The sequence below is a fragment of the Saimiri boliviensis genome, chromosome 4 (genome assembly GCF_048565385.1).
Source record: "Saimiri boliviensis isolate mSaiBol1 chromosome 4, mSaiBol1.pri, whole genome shotgun sequence".
Lineage (NCBI taxonomy): Eukaryota > Metazoa > Chordata > Mammalia > Primates > Cebidae > Saimiri > Saimiri boliviensis.
This window is the reverse complement of record NC_133452.1, coordinates 150,222,836-150,238,919: the sequence shown is the minus strand read 5'-3', so window position 1 is coordinate 150,238,919 and position 16,084 is coordinate 150,222,836. Positions and strand designations below refer to the sequence as shown.

At 39.3% G+C, this 16,084-nt stretch overlaps 1 protein-coding gene across 4 annotated transcripts in view; it reads right to left on the bottom strand.

Annotated features, from left to right (window-relative positions):
* HIVEP1 (HIVEP zinc finger 1) overlaps nt 1-16,084 on the bottom strand; it is a 145,401-nt gene that overhangs the window by 22,279 nt on the left and 107,038 nt on the right. For all 4 annotated transcript variants that reach the window (XM_074398435.1, XM_074398436.1, XM_074398437.1 and 1 more), the window contains exons 4-6: nt 9,793-15,770; nt 5,831-5,964; nt 4,810-4,985 (exon numbers count right to left, since the gene is read on the bottom strand). In XM_074398435.1, coding sequence (XP_074254536.1) covers nt 4,810-4,985; nt 5,831-5,964; nt 9,793-15,770 — 6,288 coding nt within the window. The remainder of the gene's footprint in view (nt 1-4,809; nt 4,986-5,830; nt 5,965-9,792; nt 15,771-16,084) is intronic.

The window sequence follows — 16,084 nt, the reverse complement described above, 5'->3', positions numbered from 1 at the left end:
GAATGTTTATTAAGCTTATGTAGTATTATTTTGCTATTGCATTTGTAAACACTGGCAAATTTCATTCCTATTCAAGCAAAAGAACAGACTGTGGTCATACAATTCCAATCAGTAAAATCTGGACAAAAGAAAACGTGGTATCGCTATGGTATAATACCTTGTTATTTATTATTTATAATTTCTTATTAAAATTACCTCCTCTACTTTGATAACCTCTCCTTTACTTTACGTTTTCTATTCTCTAGTCCTTATTTATTTCTTGGGACATTTTTTATACATAAAGTCCCCTTCAGACTACACTGTGCTCTGTAGTTCTTGGAGTGTGAATTCTCCACTTGCTGTGTCTGCTGACTCTTTCTCACAGTACTTTGTTTCTTTGCATGCTTTTTACTTTTAATTGTTAAGTTTATCCTCAGCAAGACTGCTTTCCATGGAGTCCTAAGTACCCTGAGTTGCAGAAACATCTCTATACAGAAGTTTTCCAATTGCTTCTGCCTGGGATCTTAACAGTTTCATTGGTTTCAGAAAACTGATTCTGGACCAGTTTTTTGTTGGTTTGTTTTTGCATGGTATAGATAGAGGGTTTTGCTTTTAAGCAGATACGGTTTTTCCCACATGGCCCAAAGTCACTGGACAGGAGGTCCAGGCTTATTTCAGGAGCCTCAGAGGCTGTCTCAGGACAGGTACACCTGTAGGCATATATCTGGCGTCGATTCCCTTTAAGGCCTTTTAATGTTTTTTTTGTTAATATCTGCTCACATTGGTAGCTTTGAGTTTCTTATTTCTGGTACCTTGGAATTCATGTTTTAAAGTTTCAAGCTTGACTATCTACGAAAAACTATTTTGGGTCATTGTAATTTCACAAACAGTATTTCTGGAATAAGAAAAAGCATTTCCTGTATTAGTTCCACTTCGCATATAAAGTATAAGTGTCAAAATAGTACCAGTAAAAGTGTTTCCTCTGGCAGCTGCTGTATCGACCTCTTAAAGTATGACCATGCCAGCTGAGAACCACCAGGCACACCTGCCTCAAGTGAACACTGAGTCCAGTGGGGACAGCTCAGATTCTTCTGAAGATAACAAGCATCTACACTGGATAAAGCCTCACACAAAAACACTGCCAACAGGGGCAAGTCATCTTTTTTTGAGAAACAAAAACAACTCTAAATATTGAATTTAGTGGGCAGGGGCAAACTCGTATTTGAGAATAAGCCTTTAGAAGAGCTCAAGATGTCTGAATCATTGGTCCAAATTTCAGGCTTGCAGTGGCTGAAGCACATGGAAAATAGCTATATTTATTCAATTTCTTGATGAATGGACTAAGCCTGTGCAACTGGTCATCCCTGTACAAGATGATTCTTGCACTACATAGTACATATTGTCTGAGCCAACCACACAGGACCCCAGAGCTTAGTACTTCAAGAGGTCAGGTTTAAGAGGCTGCCTAGACCAGAAGATGGCTAAGATCCATCAAACCCTGACTTCTGTGATTCCGGAGATAACACCTGGATTAACACTTGGCTATCTCTGATATTTACCTTAAATATAGTGAAAAAAATATGAAGCAAATATGGCAAAATCTTAGCTATTATTAAAAGATTACAAGCACAATGGTGTTCATTACACAGATCTCTATTTTTATGCGAAGCTTCACATTAAGAAGTTATAAAAAATGATTTAGATATTTTACTATGGTTGACATTTCCACTTGTAAGCCAAAATGTTTTCCGTATATTAATACTAACAATATTACAAACCAAATTATAAGGTCCACTAATAGTTCTTTTTTTTTTTTTTTTTTTGAGACAGAGTCTTGCTCTGTCTCCCCCCAGGCTGGAGTGCAGTGGTACGATCTTGGCTTACTACAACCTCCACCTCTTGGGTTCAAACAATTCTCCTGCCTCAGCCTCCTGAGTAGCTGGGATTACAGGCACCTGCCACTGTGTCTGGCTAATTTTTGTATTTTGGTAGAGACAGGGTTTCACTGTGTTGCCCAGGCTGGTCTCAAAATCCTGAGCTCAGGCAATCCATTCACCTTGGCCTCTTAAAGTGCTAGGATTACAAGTGTGAGCCACCACGCCCAGCCCTCTTTTGAAATGTTTTTGCTCCTTAAATAAAGGTTATTGCAGGTTATTTACTTTTTAAGAAGTTAATGTATAATTGTAACTAGACAAATTTGGAAATACAAGCTTTTAGTAAGCATATTTTCTCATAACTTCAGCTATTATTAATCAACTTCCTAATGTAAAATAAACAAAAATCTGCATTTCAATGTACAAAATACTGAAAGTATGCCCATACTGAAATGCAGATATCTCCTAGCAATTTTGTAAACCTTGTGTATTAATTTAATAAATAAATTTTCTGATAGATTTAATAAACATTTCTCTAAATCCTCTGGAAAGCATGAGAGGTTTTATTTCTGGATTCCTATAGCTACATACAGTCTAGCTTTCTGTGATATAAATGAGACTCAATCTTGCAGAGATACAAGCTGTCTACATATTTTCTGCTGACTGACCTTTAAAGCAGAACCATGAAAACAAATCAATTAAAATTATTTTGAAAATGTACTCAGAAAATAAACTCAGAGGGCAAATAATGAATTATGGATTTGTAAACATTATCATCAGAAACATCAATTTTTAGCTCTACAGATTATTCTCCTGATAGCGTTTTGCTGTTTTTGCATACCGTATTTATATGGCATGCCACCACATCACTATTTCCTTCTGTTAGTAACCAGACACTAAGTGGATTCCTACTGGCTAGGATATCAAGTAAAGCAGAGAAGGTGAATATTTACAGCCTAATTGAACAAAAGGTCTACTATTATTTAACTACCTTTAAAATGTGCTGTGGAATCTGTTTTACATAGATTCATAACAGGTAGACTTCAAAAAGAAAACTGACCATAAAAAATGAGAAGTGTTATGCCAAGAATACGGAAATACTGAATTTCTAATATTTTCTTCACCAGTCTCCTTAGCAAGAATAGCCTCTTTCAAATAAATATTTATCATATAATTCCACATGACGTCTTACAAAACAAAAAATTTAATGCAAATTCAGATACACAGCATATCAGAGATATGTAAGACATGAAAAGTGCTAACAGGCAACACTCACTCTGCAGGGGTCGTTATGGACTGTCCACCATTTAGTTAACATTACCTAAAATCACTGAATTATTTCACTAAGATTAATACCTTGTGACTCATTATATTTTTCCTTGCCAAGAAATCACTGTGGTTCCATTTGGTTTACCATGCATCTAGGTTGTCCTTCCTTTCTTGCTCTTATTTCATAAATCTAATTTTTAAAATACTGATTCCTTTTACTCTATTAAAAAATACCCATTTCCTATTATATCTTGATCTTCTTGTATTTGATAACATCATCTTCTACATGACAATCTTTTATTAGTAATATTAGCTTTTTAAATATGCTTCTTGTCTCATAAAGGAAGTTAATAAATGTTTCCTAATCATCAGAGCAAAACCAGTGAAAAAGCAATAAATTCAGTTAAAAGACCAGAGTATTTTAACCTACCAGAGTCCTCCCTCAGGACTAGGAAGGAAAGTCAGCCTTAAACTCGCCCTCCAACTACCGAGGAAGGTTCTACATCACAGTCAAAGAACTGTATCATGAGTATCCCTCCCACCTCTCTCATTTCTTGAAACTTTTTTGAAATATTCAAAACCACCTGAAGAATATTTTGTTTTTCCATCATTCTTGTTTCAGACAGAATGGTACTGAACGAGAACTAATTTGAAGCATGTAGTTGTTATACGTTATAACTCTCTTTAAATGCCCATAAATACTAGCCAAAAAATATAATAAATTTTCCTACGGAGTTCATCAATCTTTAAAACAAAAACTGCAAAGACAACCAACGTAATAAGAAAAGAGTAAATGTTAAGTCAAAGGATAAAAATTGCTTCTATTTTTAAAAATCAACTAAAATTTTTTTTGACAAATACTGTTCTCTCAGATGTATTTTCACAATTACCTTGCTTTGTTAAAGAGAGATTCTTGGTTTTTAGAGAATGGCATATGAAATAAAAATCTCAAGTTACAAACTGTTCACAAATAAGAAGCCTAATGGAGAAAGCAGACATTCAAAGTAGCGTCTCTACTATATGCATCAAGAAACTCGCTCAAGGTAAAATTAACTATGAGTAAGGATTATAAATAAAAGCATATTTAAAAAACCAGAAAGGGTCCTAAATATAGTTTTAATGATTAGTTCTGAGATTTCTTCATAAACATTAATAAGAACTTTAGAAAACTTTTGAAGGTAAAATTTAACAGTATATTTGTGTGAAAAAAAGTATCATGAAAAAAATGGCAGGCTACATATGCCTAAAATTAGATAAAACAAAAGTGTAATTATTATAAGTTTACTGTAGTTATTTTAAATCTTTCTTCAATCTGTTAGCACCAGTGAATTTACTTGTGATCATGAAAATTCCTTTTTCTTAAGCCCCAAATTAAATATTTTTGAAAATGTATATTAATCATCACATTGTATAACTGCAATGTAAGGAGTAAGTTTTTTTTTAAAAAGGGCAGTTGCTCTTTTAAAAATATTATATTTATCATGTATTTATTCTAAAACTGTGCAATTAAAAACTTTTTCCTAGTGAGTCTAAAATATAAAGAAATAAGACTACAACATTGACAAGATGTAATTTACATTAGTCTATTTAAGCCACTATTTCGTTGATCAAAAAACTACATAGCTGGGTTTTAGCTCTACCACCTAAATGCATATAAAAGTACCTTGAAGCAATATGCATCTCATACCTTTAGTCTTAAAGGAGAAGTTACAGTAAGTGCAGTGGTAGGGGCGGACATCTGTATGGGTTCGTATGTGTTTCTTTAACATGCTAGGTTTCTTACAACGTATTCCACATTCTTCACAAATGTATTTTCCTCTTCCCCTGCCTCGGACATATACATACTCTTCATTTGACTTATATCTAATTTAAAGAAAAAATGAATAGGGCGATTGTCTTTGAGAAAATATGGATGATTAAAATTCAACCCAAAAATAAGGCACAACTTTCAAACTCAACCAATAACAATTTTATGCATGTGTAAGTAACAGAATATTCCATCTTTTTACATCAACATTTAATATAGCTAATTCTAATCAAAAAGACTTATGCAATACTATATTTTGTTTTGTTTTGAGAGACAGAGACTTGCTCCATTGCCCAGGCTGGAGCACAGTGGTGCGATTGTAGCTCACTTAAGCCTCAACCTCCCAGGGTCATATGATCCTCCTGCCTCAGCCTCTTGAATAGCTGGGACTACAGGAGCGCACCACTGCACTCCACTACTGTGTATAACTTTAAAATACTTCCCTGTTTCTACATCATTGGTTAAAATTTTTTCTTCATTGGTAAATTCAATCACAATAATTTTAAGTACTGAAATATTTTGTAGCTACACTATAATTGACTTTAAAAATATTTTTGTTCATAACAAAATACACAAAGATATCAAATAGGCAATGAATTCATCTGAGAGCAGATTCTCTAGGCCATTCCTTACTGTAAATCAATGTGAAACCCAAGGTTCACTCTAATAATTTAGTTTTTAGCTGCCTTCAAGGTCATATGGTATTTCCCAGTCACCATTTCTCCATCAAAATAAATGTAACATAATGCTAACATATTTTGCTATGGAGATTCTGTTAATAAGCTGAGAAACCTTGCAACGTTGATATTAAATTGGCACTGAGCCTTTATTCACATGAAATCAAATGTACATTTAAAAAGTAAGTTTAAATGTACATTTAAGAAGTAAAATTTGTACTTGCCCTCCATCAAATATTTTAATTCTTCTTGGTTCACTTTTGATTAAGGAATTTTCTTTATCTTGCTCACTGTTAATTTCAGAGGCATCTTTACTGCTGAATTCAACTACTGTGGATTTTTGATTACCTAATGCTCTCTGAAAGGAAAAAAAGAGAGAAACTAATTTAATAAAACTGAAAACACAAACATGCTAATCTTTCGCTGGAAATTAAAACATGGCAAAGTACAGAGCATATGGTCAATGAAATGCATTTCAAAGTAGTAATAGATTCAAAGGCATTTGCTTTATCTCATCCCTTATGAATCTGTCTCAATCACAGCAAACTGATAAATCTTCTGTTACTTAAAAATCCCACCACAGCTCACTGACACTCCCAAATAAAGGCTTTACAACTCCTAGACCACGGTATTTCATGAGTTTAACAGGAACTTTTTTTTAAGTAAATTAAATATTTTTTCTTCCATTTAACCAACCACTCATAACACTACCATTTAAATACACTTCTTAAAGAGTTTACTTTCGGAGAAGAAAAAGAGCTAGTTACCCCTTTTAGTAAAATAATGCCTCACACCCCTTAGAAACATCACTATATCTCCTTCAGCTTCAGTGCATTATAAGGTAAAGCAGAAGCCCCATTTCCCAATATTTTACTTTTTCTTCCTCCATTATTTTAAATCATACATCTTTTTTGAGATGGGGTCTCATGATTGCCCAGGCTGGGGTGCAGAAGCACAATCATAGCTCACTGCAGCCTCAAACTCTTGGGCTCAAGAGGTCCTCCCGCCTCAGCCTCCTAAGTAGCTAGGACCACAGGCGTGAGCTACCACACCTGGCTACTTTAAATTTTTTTGTAGAAATGGGAGTCTCGCTATGTTGCAAAGACTAGTCTTTAACTCCTGACCTCAAGTGATCCTCCCACCTCGGCCACTCAAAGTGCTGGGATTACAGGCATGAGCCACCATGCCCAGCTAAAACCGTAATTCTTTATAACTTCTCAAAAGTTTCCTGAATACTGGTAACTGTGAAACTCAGGTCTGGCCAAAAAGTTAGGTTTTGGCCTGATAACAATTAAGTCTCTGGAAAAAGGTAGTGAAAATCAAAATAAAAATGATAAACAATGTGTGATTTTCCTATGGGAACAATATAATAATACCACCTTGTGATTTTATGCAAGAATTATGCTACTAGCCCTTCAACAGTATGTTATCACACTTATCATGCCATTCTATTCTCTCAGGTCCCTGTGAGGCAGGCAGCACAGGTGGACTATACAACCCAGTGAGGAAGGAGACTCTCGGGGTGAAGTTCCTCGTTCCAGGTCAAGTGTTGAGCAAAGGCTCAAGCTCTCATCCTCTGGCTGAATCTAATGGAATGCACAACTTTTCCTATCAAGGATTTCTTTTACACAAACCTCTTAAGAAATTACACCGTCAAGTAGACAGCTGTGGTGCTGAGATGACTTAATAATACCAAGTGATAAGAGAACCTTTTTCATTATGGAGGGGGGTCTGTGTGGCCTTAGAGTAGTGACTTGGGAGGCCCACCCTTACACAGACAGGAGTAAAGAAAAGCTGCTAGCCCACATTCCTCAAAAAGGCAGCGGGAAGAGCTACCGATGCAACCTCTCCTCTTTTCCTGGCAAAGAGATCAACTTCCACATAATTTGGAATATATGCACACACCTTCCTTTGACTGTATCTGCTTGAACAGTAAACCCTGTTTCTTATTTTCTTTCCAATATCAAATTCCCCTTTATCTTTTGCTTTCATACTATTAAATCTGGCTTCTAATTGCCAAAGTTATCAATGGGCTAAATGCCAAAATCTTAGTCCTTACATGCTGAGCAGTCTATGTATTATATGCTGAAGATGCCATGTTTTGCCTAGAAATCCTTTTACTTTACAGCATCTATCTGGGCTTTCCCATTGTGAATCATAAATGCATTAACATTTGGGTTGTGGAAAAGAGCCCGGTGATCCATCCTCCATAGCCACTTCCTCACAGACTCAACTCTCCAGGGATCTGCACAGTCCAGATATGCCCATTTGCCTTCATCTTTATTTGACCTAACAACTCTCCTTGAATTTCTTCCACGTTTTGTGTGATGCCACTTTTTGTTCACCCTTCTCCTTCCTCTACGAAGAAGTGTGGACTTTCTTCATCCATTCAACCTTTTAAATAGCAGTGATCCTTAGGATCCAGTCTGGGCCCTCTTTTCTTTATATCCCAAGCAATCTCATTATTCACATGCATGCTCTAAAGAAACTCTACACTTCCACCGGGAGCTGTCTCCTAAGCTCCAAATCTAGATATGCATTTCCAGACATTTCTTCCAAGGCATTTGGTACTCAAGGAGAGCCACTTCTCACAAGCATTTCAGGAACACACACGGAGTTTTGTTTAAATTCTAACGATCAGGTCTTATCTTCCAAGATTTAGTAGATTTAGAGCCTGAGAACTTAATAAATTCCACAGGTGGTTTGGATGCACCTTCTTTCACTGAGAAAAGTATCACTGGTTCTCCACCATACATATGCTTTGGTTTTTACCTATGTTTCTAACTTACAACACTTTCTAACCAATTAGAGTTATTTAAATGAAACAAGTTTGTTCTCACTTCCATGTAATTTAGTGTATTATTAAATTATTTTATTCTTGCCAAGTGTGAGGGCTCACACCTGTAATTCCAGCACTTTGGGAGACCGAGGTGGGTGAAATCACCTGAGGTCAGGAGTTCGAGACCAGTCTGGCCAACATGGCGAAACATTGTCTCTACCAAAAATACAAAAAATTAGCCAGGCATGGTGGCGGGCACCAGTAATCCCAGCTACTTGGAAAGGCTGAAACAGGAGGATTGCTTGAACTGGAGAGGTAGAAGTTGCAGTGAGCTGAGACTGTGCCATTGCACTCCAGCCTGGGAGACAGAGTGAGACTGTCTCAAAAAAAAAAAAAAAAATTCTTCTTTTTTGCCTGAAAAATTCCTATTTTTTAAAAAAATCTGAACACTCAGCTAAAGCATCACCACCTTTGGAGTGTCTTTGCTGAATTCATATCTCTTCCACCTACTAGCAATGTTAGAAACTTCCTTATTTAGAATTGTTCATACTTCTACGGTAATACTGATATTGCAAAATTTTCTTATTGACAGATCTGTAAATGTTTGTGAACCTGTGTTGCATGCTTATGAATCTGTAGAAGGCAGATACTTCATCTATAATTCTGAATATCCACAGTCCAACGTGATATCCTTATCTATTATTCTAATCAGGTAAATGATTTCTTCACATTTTATAAAGCTGACAGTTCTAATAAGACTGATTCCATAAATTACCCCAAATTATAGTTTCATGACCTTAAATTACTTTATAAATCTTGACCGAATCAACTTATCAAGTACACAAATTAATTATTTTGTGAAACTTCTCTCTAGTGCTAATGGTTCTCCAGCTACAGTGGAAGAAAGTTGGAAAGGGCATGGCAGGGGAGTGGAGTCAGTATGGACAAAACAAGTCTAAATGGCCCTCTGCTTATATTTCAGAATGAAATGCAACTATCTTCGATCATCTTCACCTGTTTCCCTGCATTAGCAGGAACAAAGCATAACTATAATTTCCTCTCACTTAACAAAAAAACCAAAACCTTATTATAAGTAAAACATCAAAGCAAAACCATGATTATCTGTACTACTAAGCAAAGACTTACATAGTTAGCTGAGGAAAAAAAAGTGCTCAGGGCAGATTATTTCTAAAATCTTTCAAGATAGAATCACTGAAAGATTCCAGGTAACTCCTATTAATGTAACTCCTGAGGTAAATATATCACCCTGTCTTTCAAATGAGACACTTAAAGCACAATTTGTCACTCAAAATTAAAATATTTCCAGTTAAAGTATTTAAAGGTATCAAGACATGTTAAAACAAATTTGCACAAACCGTATCTGAAGGTAAATTACATTTCAAGTACCTTGCTTAAGTTGCTTTTCCACTTGCTTGAATAGACCAATAAATCTGACTTGGAATGGGTAGTTATTGCTTGACAATATAGTGATTTTCCAGTGTTCTGTTTTGAATTAAGGAGAGAAAGTGCAACTTTTGTGGGCAAACCAAGTGGATTTGGATTACTGGAGCTTACTGTCCAATCAGTATAGGCTGAAGTTTTCTGGTCCTTCTGAGGCAAATGCAACGACTTCTGCCTTAAGAGATAACACCATGTAAAGTTGGTTGTAGTCTTCAGGCTAGGGAAAGCCAGCTGCTGGGTGTCCCTGGTGTTAAACAATGAAAGAGAAGTGACTGGCTGTTGACTTTGCTCTTGGATGTTCACTTTGTCACCTTGATTTTTAACCCCTGGAGACTTCCCTTCTTGGTTATTGTCTGTACATTTCAAAGGAGAAATAAGAGTATTTTCTGAAGGGACAGGTGAATTTCGAACTGTAAGAGTTAATGATGTGGATGACTTGATGTTTTCAAATTCCTGCAATTCACTTATAGGTTCTATAACGACAAACTTAGAGCAACCTGATAACGAATTATCAGCTGGTAAAACATTTGTCAAATTAACAGCCTCATTACTAATTTCAGGTTGAGAAAAAACATCCTTTTCCAGTATCACACTGTCCAGGGGCTCTGTAGTACAAACCTGCCTCACTAAAACAGGTTTCTTCTGTTTACTAGGTTCATTAGCTCTCGAACCCAAAGGCTCTGAAGGTCTCACATCTGTTGCACAAACAGCTCCATTTTCATCTTTGGCCCGCTTCTGGTGCTTTTCCATGGCAATGTCTAAACTATTTGCTGGGGAAAGCATCCTTTTACTCGAAGCTGAAGATTCTTGTTGAGGGGAAAGTCGACCAACAGATATCTTCTGAGTTATGGGCGAGGATTCCGACAGAGAAGAATTTTGGCTGATCTCTGAAAGAACATTTTCACAAACAAATTCCTTCTCTGGGTTTGGCAAAGCATTATGATGACCTTTTTGTAATGTTGGCACAGAATTTTGTTCTTCACTGTTTGGCACTACACTATGATTAGCCTGGCAAATTGGCTGATTGGACAGATCCTGGGTCACTAGTATTTGTGGCAGGGACGTGAGTGTAGCAAAACAGTAAGCAGGAACATTACTCTGCAGACGTACAGGCAGCATGAATGACGACGGCACCTTCTGCACCTGACTTCCAAGGGACCTGAGCTCTGGCGGTATCAGAGGATGCGAATTAGACATGGTGTCAATTAATTTGGTTGGTAACACTGCTGATGTCACACAACGATCTGTTGCAACTGGATCTGACATAACTTGATTTGGCAAAGAATGTGCAGGATTAGAAGAGCAAGACGGGCCTGAAGTGAAAACCTGACAATGCAATTGGTATTTGGGAGCAAAGCAATCTTCGCTTTTAGAAGACCCAGATAAAGCGGAACTGGCATCTGGTTTGCCACCCTGCGTAGACACTTGCAGAGACAGCTGTGCACTCTGGTGGCTAAGGGGTGTGTGGATTTGATTTAACAAATTGGTTTCACAAAGCTGTTGAACAGGAAAGATGCTGGTAGAGCTGGAGTTTGATGTTTCTGCCTGCAGATCCTTAACTTGAGTCTGAGAGTATAAAGTATGTGCAGAAAACTCAGCTAATGATGTACTGGTGAGCTGAGGCCCCTGATATGGCACTGCATTCACACTGGGAAGAGCAATATTTTGGAAAGATGTTGGGTTTAGGGGAGACAGATGACTATCGGGAGCTATGTTTAAAGATATCTGCCGTACCAGTGGGCCTCTCCTTCTTTCTAAGAGAGGCACGTGCCCAGCCACTCCCATTCGAGGTGAAGACGGAGGCTGCGATTCAGTAAGTGGTATCGTCTGGGGTGGGGTGACGCTTCCACAATCGAATGATTTGCTTCTGAGATCAGAGACCTCCATCGACATCTGTGTGCAATTTATCTGTTCTGATGCAGCACGCCTCATTTCCCGGTGACTTCCAGGAACATTCAGCGTATTCAAGCCAGCTGGGATCACAAGAAACTCAGCTTTATTTAGAAAATCGACTTTGGGGGAAGCCTCCGTTTTAGAAATGTCCTCTATGTCTAAAGAGGCTGAGAAACTTGAAGTTTGTGATAAACTGCTCTCCCTACTTAGACTCCTGGAGAGAGTGGAATCAAAGCTCGATTCCGTTGAGGAATGTTCTATCTCAGCCAGACGCAGCCTTTTCTTTTTGGGTGGCAGTTTCTCTGTTGGCAACTTTGACAAGGTTTCACTCCGCTGGGGCCAACTGAACTTCTCTGACTTTTCTTGATCATGGCCTTGAGCTTCCAGGTCCCGATCCGGTTCTTCTGTGACCAAAATCTCTGGAACTTGGATGTTGTGCTGCCGGACAAGTCTTGAGGGCTGTCCTAACACATGTCGTTCACTTGGACTCTTTCTGGAGCTTTCCTGAAGTTCTCCTCTGAGGGTGTCTGATGGTGCAAGCTGGTGAGGATGAGACCCATCCCGAGAAGGACGACCCTCCTCTTGGGAGATTCCTATCACTTTCAGAGACCCGGACTTCCCTGTTCTATTCAGCTCCTGGAAGGACACCGGGGAGGCTCTTTCAAAAGGCTCAGGCTTGTCGAAGGAGTTGGGCCTGCTCAGGGAGTTGGTGTGCTGGATGACAGAGATCCCAGTCCTGTGTCTCTGCAGTTCTGTCTTGTCCTGGGCTGCCGAGCTTATCTGCTGCTCCATCATGGTCGACAGTTTGGGATCCACGGTCTGCTCAGGGCCCCTGGCAACAAGCTGAATTTGGGAGTTTTGCAACTGTGTATTTTTATGCTGCGGGTCACTTCTTATGGTAACATTATGTTTAGACAAACTGGGAGCAGAGCCCAGAGCATTCTGAAACTGAAGGCCTTCGGAGCTTTTTGGAGAAGTTCCACTTTCATTTTGCTGAAGTTCATCATCATCCCCAACACTTTTCATTTTCCTCCTTTTTCTGATCTGGGGTGTCTGTTCCCAGACGCCGGTGGACCCGGCCACTCTGTAGTGCAGAATCTGCGGCTGTGGACCGCCGGGCACAGGGGCGTGCTCAGGTTCTCTCACGGCTACCTTTGTTTTTGGTCCGTGTAACTCAGAACAGTAAAATTTCTTATGATTTTCAAAATTTTCCAGTTTCCTATACCTGTTTCTACAAGTTTCACACTCGAACATTGTCCCTCGCCCTTGGTGAGATTTCTTTTTTTCTGTATGTGGGCCTTGTGCCAACGCCTTGCTCCGCACAGACACAGTTTCACCAGAGGCATGGCATCCTTGGTGGCTCTCATCCAGGGATTGCCCAGTACCGAGAACATGACTTTCATTTGCTGAAGAGTCTTCTATGGCTGCTTGTCTGACAAGTGTACGGGGATGTCCACTCTGGGGCACAGGAGTGTTAGGTCCTGATACAAACACATCGTCATAGAAAGCGCCAATTTTGTCATCAAATGACTGACTTCCTCTTAGTGGATGAGGAGGAGGTATTATATTTGCAGGTACTGCTGAATAACCTGTAGTCGGCATGGAATTACTTCTTGTAATAGGTAAACAGTCTAGTGAAGGTACAGACAGAAGAAACACTTGCTTTGATTTTTCAGTAGGGGTGAAAGGGGATTTCGGTATATCAGAGCTTGAACTTGTTCTCCGTCCTACTGGTTTTAAATCAAACTGAAACGAATCTTTAAATATGTATGATTTGGGGGAATCAATGCTTCCTCGTCTTGAGAGTGAAGTTCTCCGCGGCTTCACACTATCCAGTTGTTTGTCATCTACCAAGGCTTCATTGTCTGAGATAAGCTTCGATATCCGCTCCTCAAGTGTTTTTGTGGCCAAGGGTGGGCGCATCTGACCTGGTAAAAGCAATGCCTTCTCCCCCGTGGGCAGAGCAGAGGGTGCTGATGACGTGCTGACACGAGCTGCAGAGGGCCCGTTACTCCTCACTGAGTCTTGTTCTGTGCTGGGTAATGTTCTGGCAAAGGGAGTTGGTGGACTCACTGTTTGATCGGCACTTTCCGAACGTGAAAAGTAACCAGAATCCGTACTTCCTAAACTTCGAGGACTCAGGAGCTTTCCTTGCTGCTCTTGGGAGTAATCCGTAGCCTGCTGCCTTTGTAGCTGAGCGTGTACCGCTCCCACGTGAGAGTCTTGCTTTCCTTCCAGTGGATTCGTGTCCCCTTTCCGGTGGGACTTCTCATTAGTCTCCAACCTGGAGATGCCACCCTGGGACATGTTAGCTGAAAGTGACTGTACGTTTATCACCTGAAGGTCCTTCTGCTTTTGTGCACTAGAAAGTTCAGCCTTGGGATCCACGGCCTTTGGACTGTCAGTTCTTAAGGGGGACACAGTGACAGGGTGGACCACAACTTTCGGTAACTCTGTCACAGCTTGTGATTCTGAAGATTTGTCCTGTACCAAAAAGTCACCTACCACATTTTCTGGATTGCTTGGAGTGAAGCCTGATTTTAGCAAAGTTTCAGCATTTGATGTTCTCTTTATTATGTGCACAGGCTGCAGCTCCATGGCGCCCAGGTCATGCTGTCTCTCATCAGTGGTGCCTTCTTCCTCGCTCTCCCCACTGTCCTCTATGTCTGAATGAATGCTAAGTGCTTTGGGGGACTCGTGGGACAAGAACAAGCCACCAGCATCTGGTTGCAAGACAAGACCCAGTTTGATAGTATGTGCGTGGGATTTCTTGTGCTTATACAGATTACTTTTAGTCTTAAATGAAAATCCACAAGTCACACAGGGATAGGGTCGCTCTCCAGTGTGGGAGCGGATATGCTTTAAAAGCACACTAGGCTTTGCACATGCTCTATTGCAATACTCACAAATATATTTTCCTTGTTTTTTCGGCTTCTGATCTTTCAGAAGAAGATTGCACATTTGCTCTACGCTTTGATTAACAACAGAGGCAACATGGGTTGAGTTATAGACTGGCGTGGGGGGCGACTGTGTAGAATTGGCTGGACTTATTGACAAAGGTGAAGCAGAATCCGTTTGCTGGTTTTGAGGAGTAACCTGAGATCTACTGGAAGGTGAGGCTAGGCCTACAGATGATGTCACTGCTATATTATAAACCTGTTCAAGTTTGGCATTCTCTTGATTTTGCAGATTAATCAGTGATCCTGTGAAACCCGAACACGCTGGAACCTGCTGATTATGTTGGTTGGATTTGGGAACAAAGTGTTCATGTTGATGATACAAATGAGGAGCTGACTGCACTGTCCCTTGCTCGTTCTTCTGAGTAGCAGATACATGGACTGTGTAAGAGGTACAAGAAGACTGGGATTCAGCAACCAGTTCCTGTGAAGTTTGATTTGGGACATCCATTGAACTGTTTTTTAATTTGGAAGGGGATCGTGCAGTCTTATTTGGCCTCAGTTTTTCTGTCTTAATTGCACAAGATGAGCCCTTTTGTGACAAGGTGCTCAGTTCTGGCTCCATTGCTTTCAGTAAGACATCAAACGCAGTGTTTGTATAGGAGGGGGACACAGTGCCACAGGAGGAGATGCATTCACTATTGTCAGTCCTGGTTTTACTTGACAAGGAATTTGAGTCACATGGTTCACCGAGGACACTGAATTTGGCAGGGTCAGTGCCTTCGGATCTCCATCTACGCAGTTCAGATGAATGCTGCAGAAACAAGGGCTTCTTTGGGGAGACTGATTCTTCGGATTTCGAGGCTTCAGCAATTATTCCGGGTGTTTCTCCATTTTGTTTGGTAAACTGCTTCCCATTTTTTACAGAAATATAATTCTGTTTCTTCGGAGACTCTGAAGCACTATGAAGAACGGTGAAAGATGACTCTTCTGTATTTTGTTTATGTTTTGCCTGAAGAGGATTTCTCAGTGGGGATTTTGGTATTTTTTTCAGGTGATTCTCAGCTACTATTTTTTTGCGTTTCACACCTTTAAGGGATTCCGAAGTTCCTTTAACACCAGCCTCTAAGATTTCTGTTAAAAAAACAAAACAAACAATTGGTAACACTGTATATACACCAACTATAATTTTTTGAAAATTAACATTACTATCATTATGATAACTGAAGAAAGTAGTTTAAGGAAAGTCTATTTTTAAAATAAAACTGTATTTCTGTGTTCCAGAAATTGAAAAATGTTACCAATCAAAATCTACTGAAACACTCATGCAAAGACCTAAGTGTGCATTTCTGGAATGCTTGCGTTCCTTTCTAGAAGAATCAACGTCCTGGAACCAGATCTTTCGGAACTGAATTATCTTTCCCCTTGTCATTCTAACCCTCAAACAG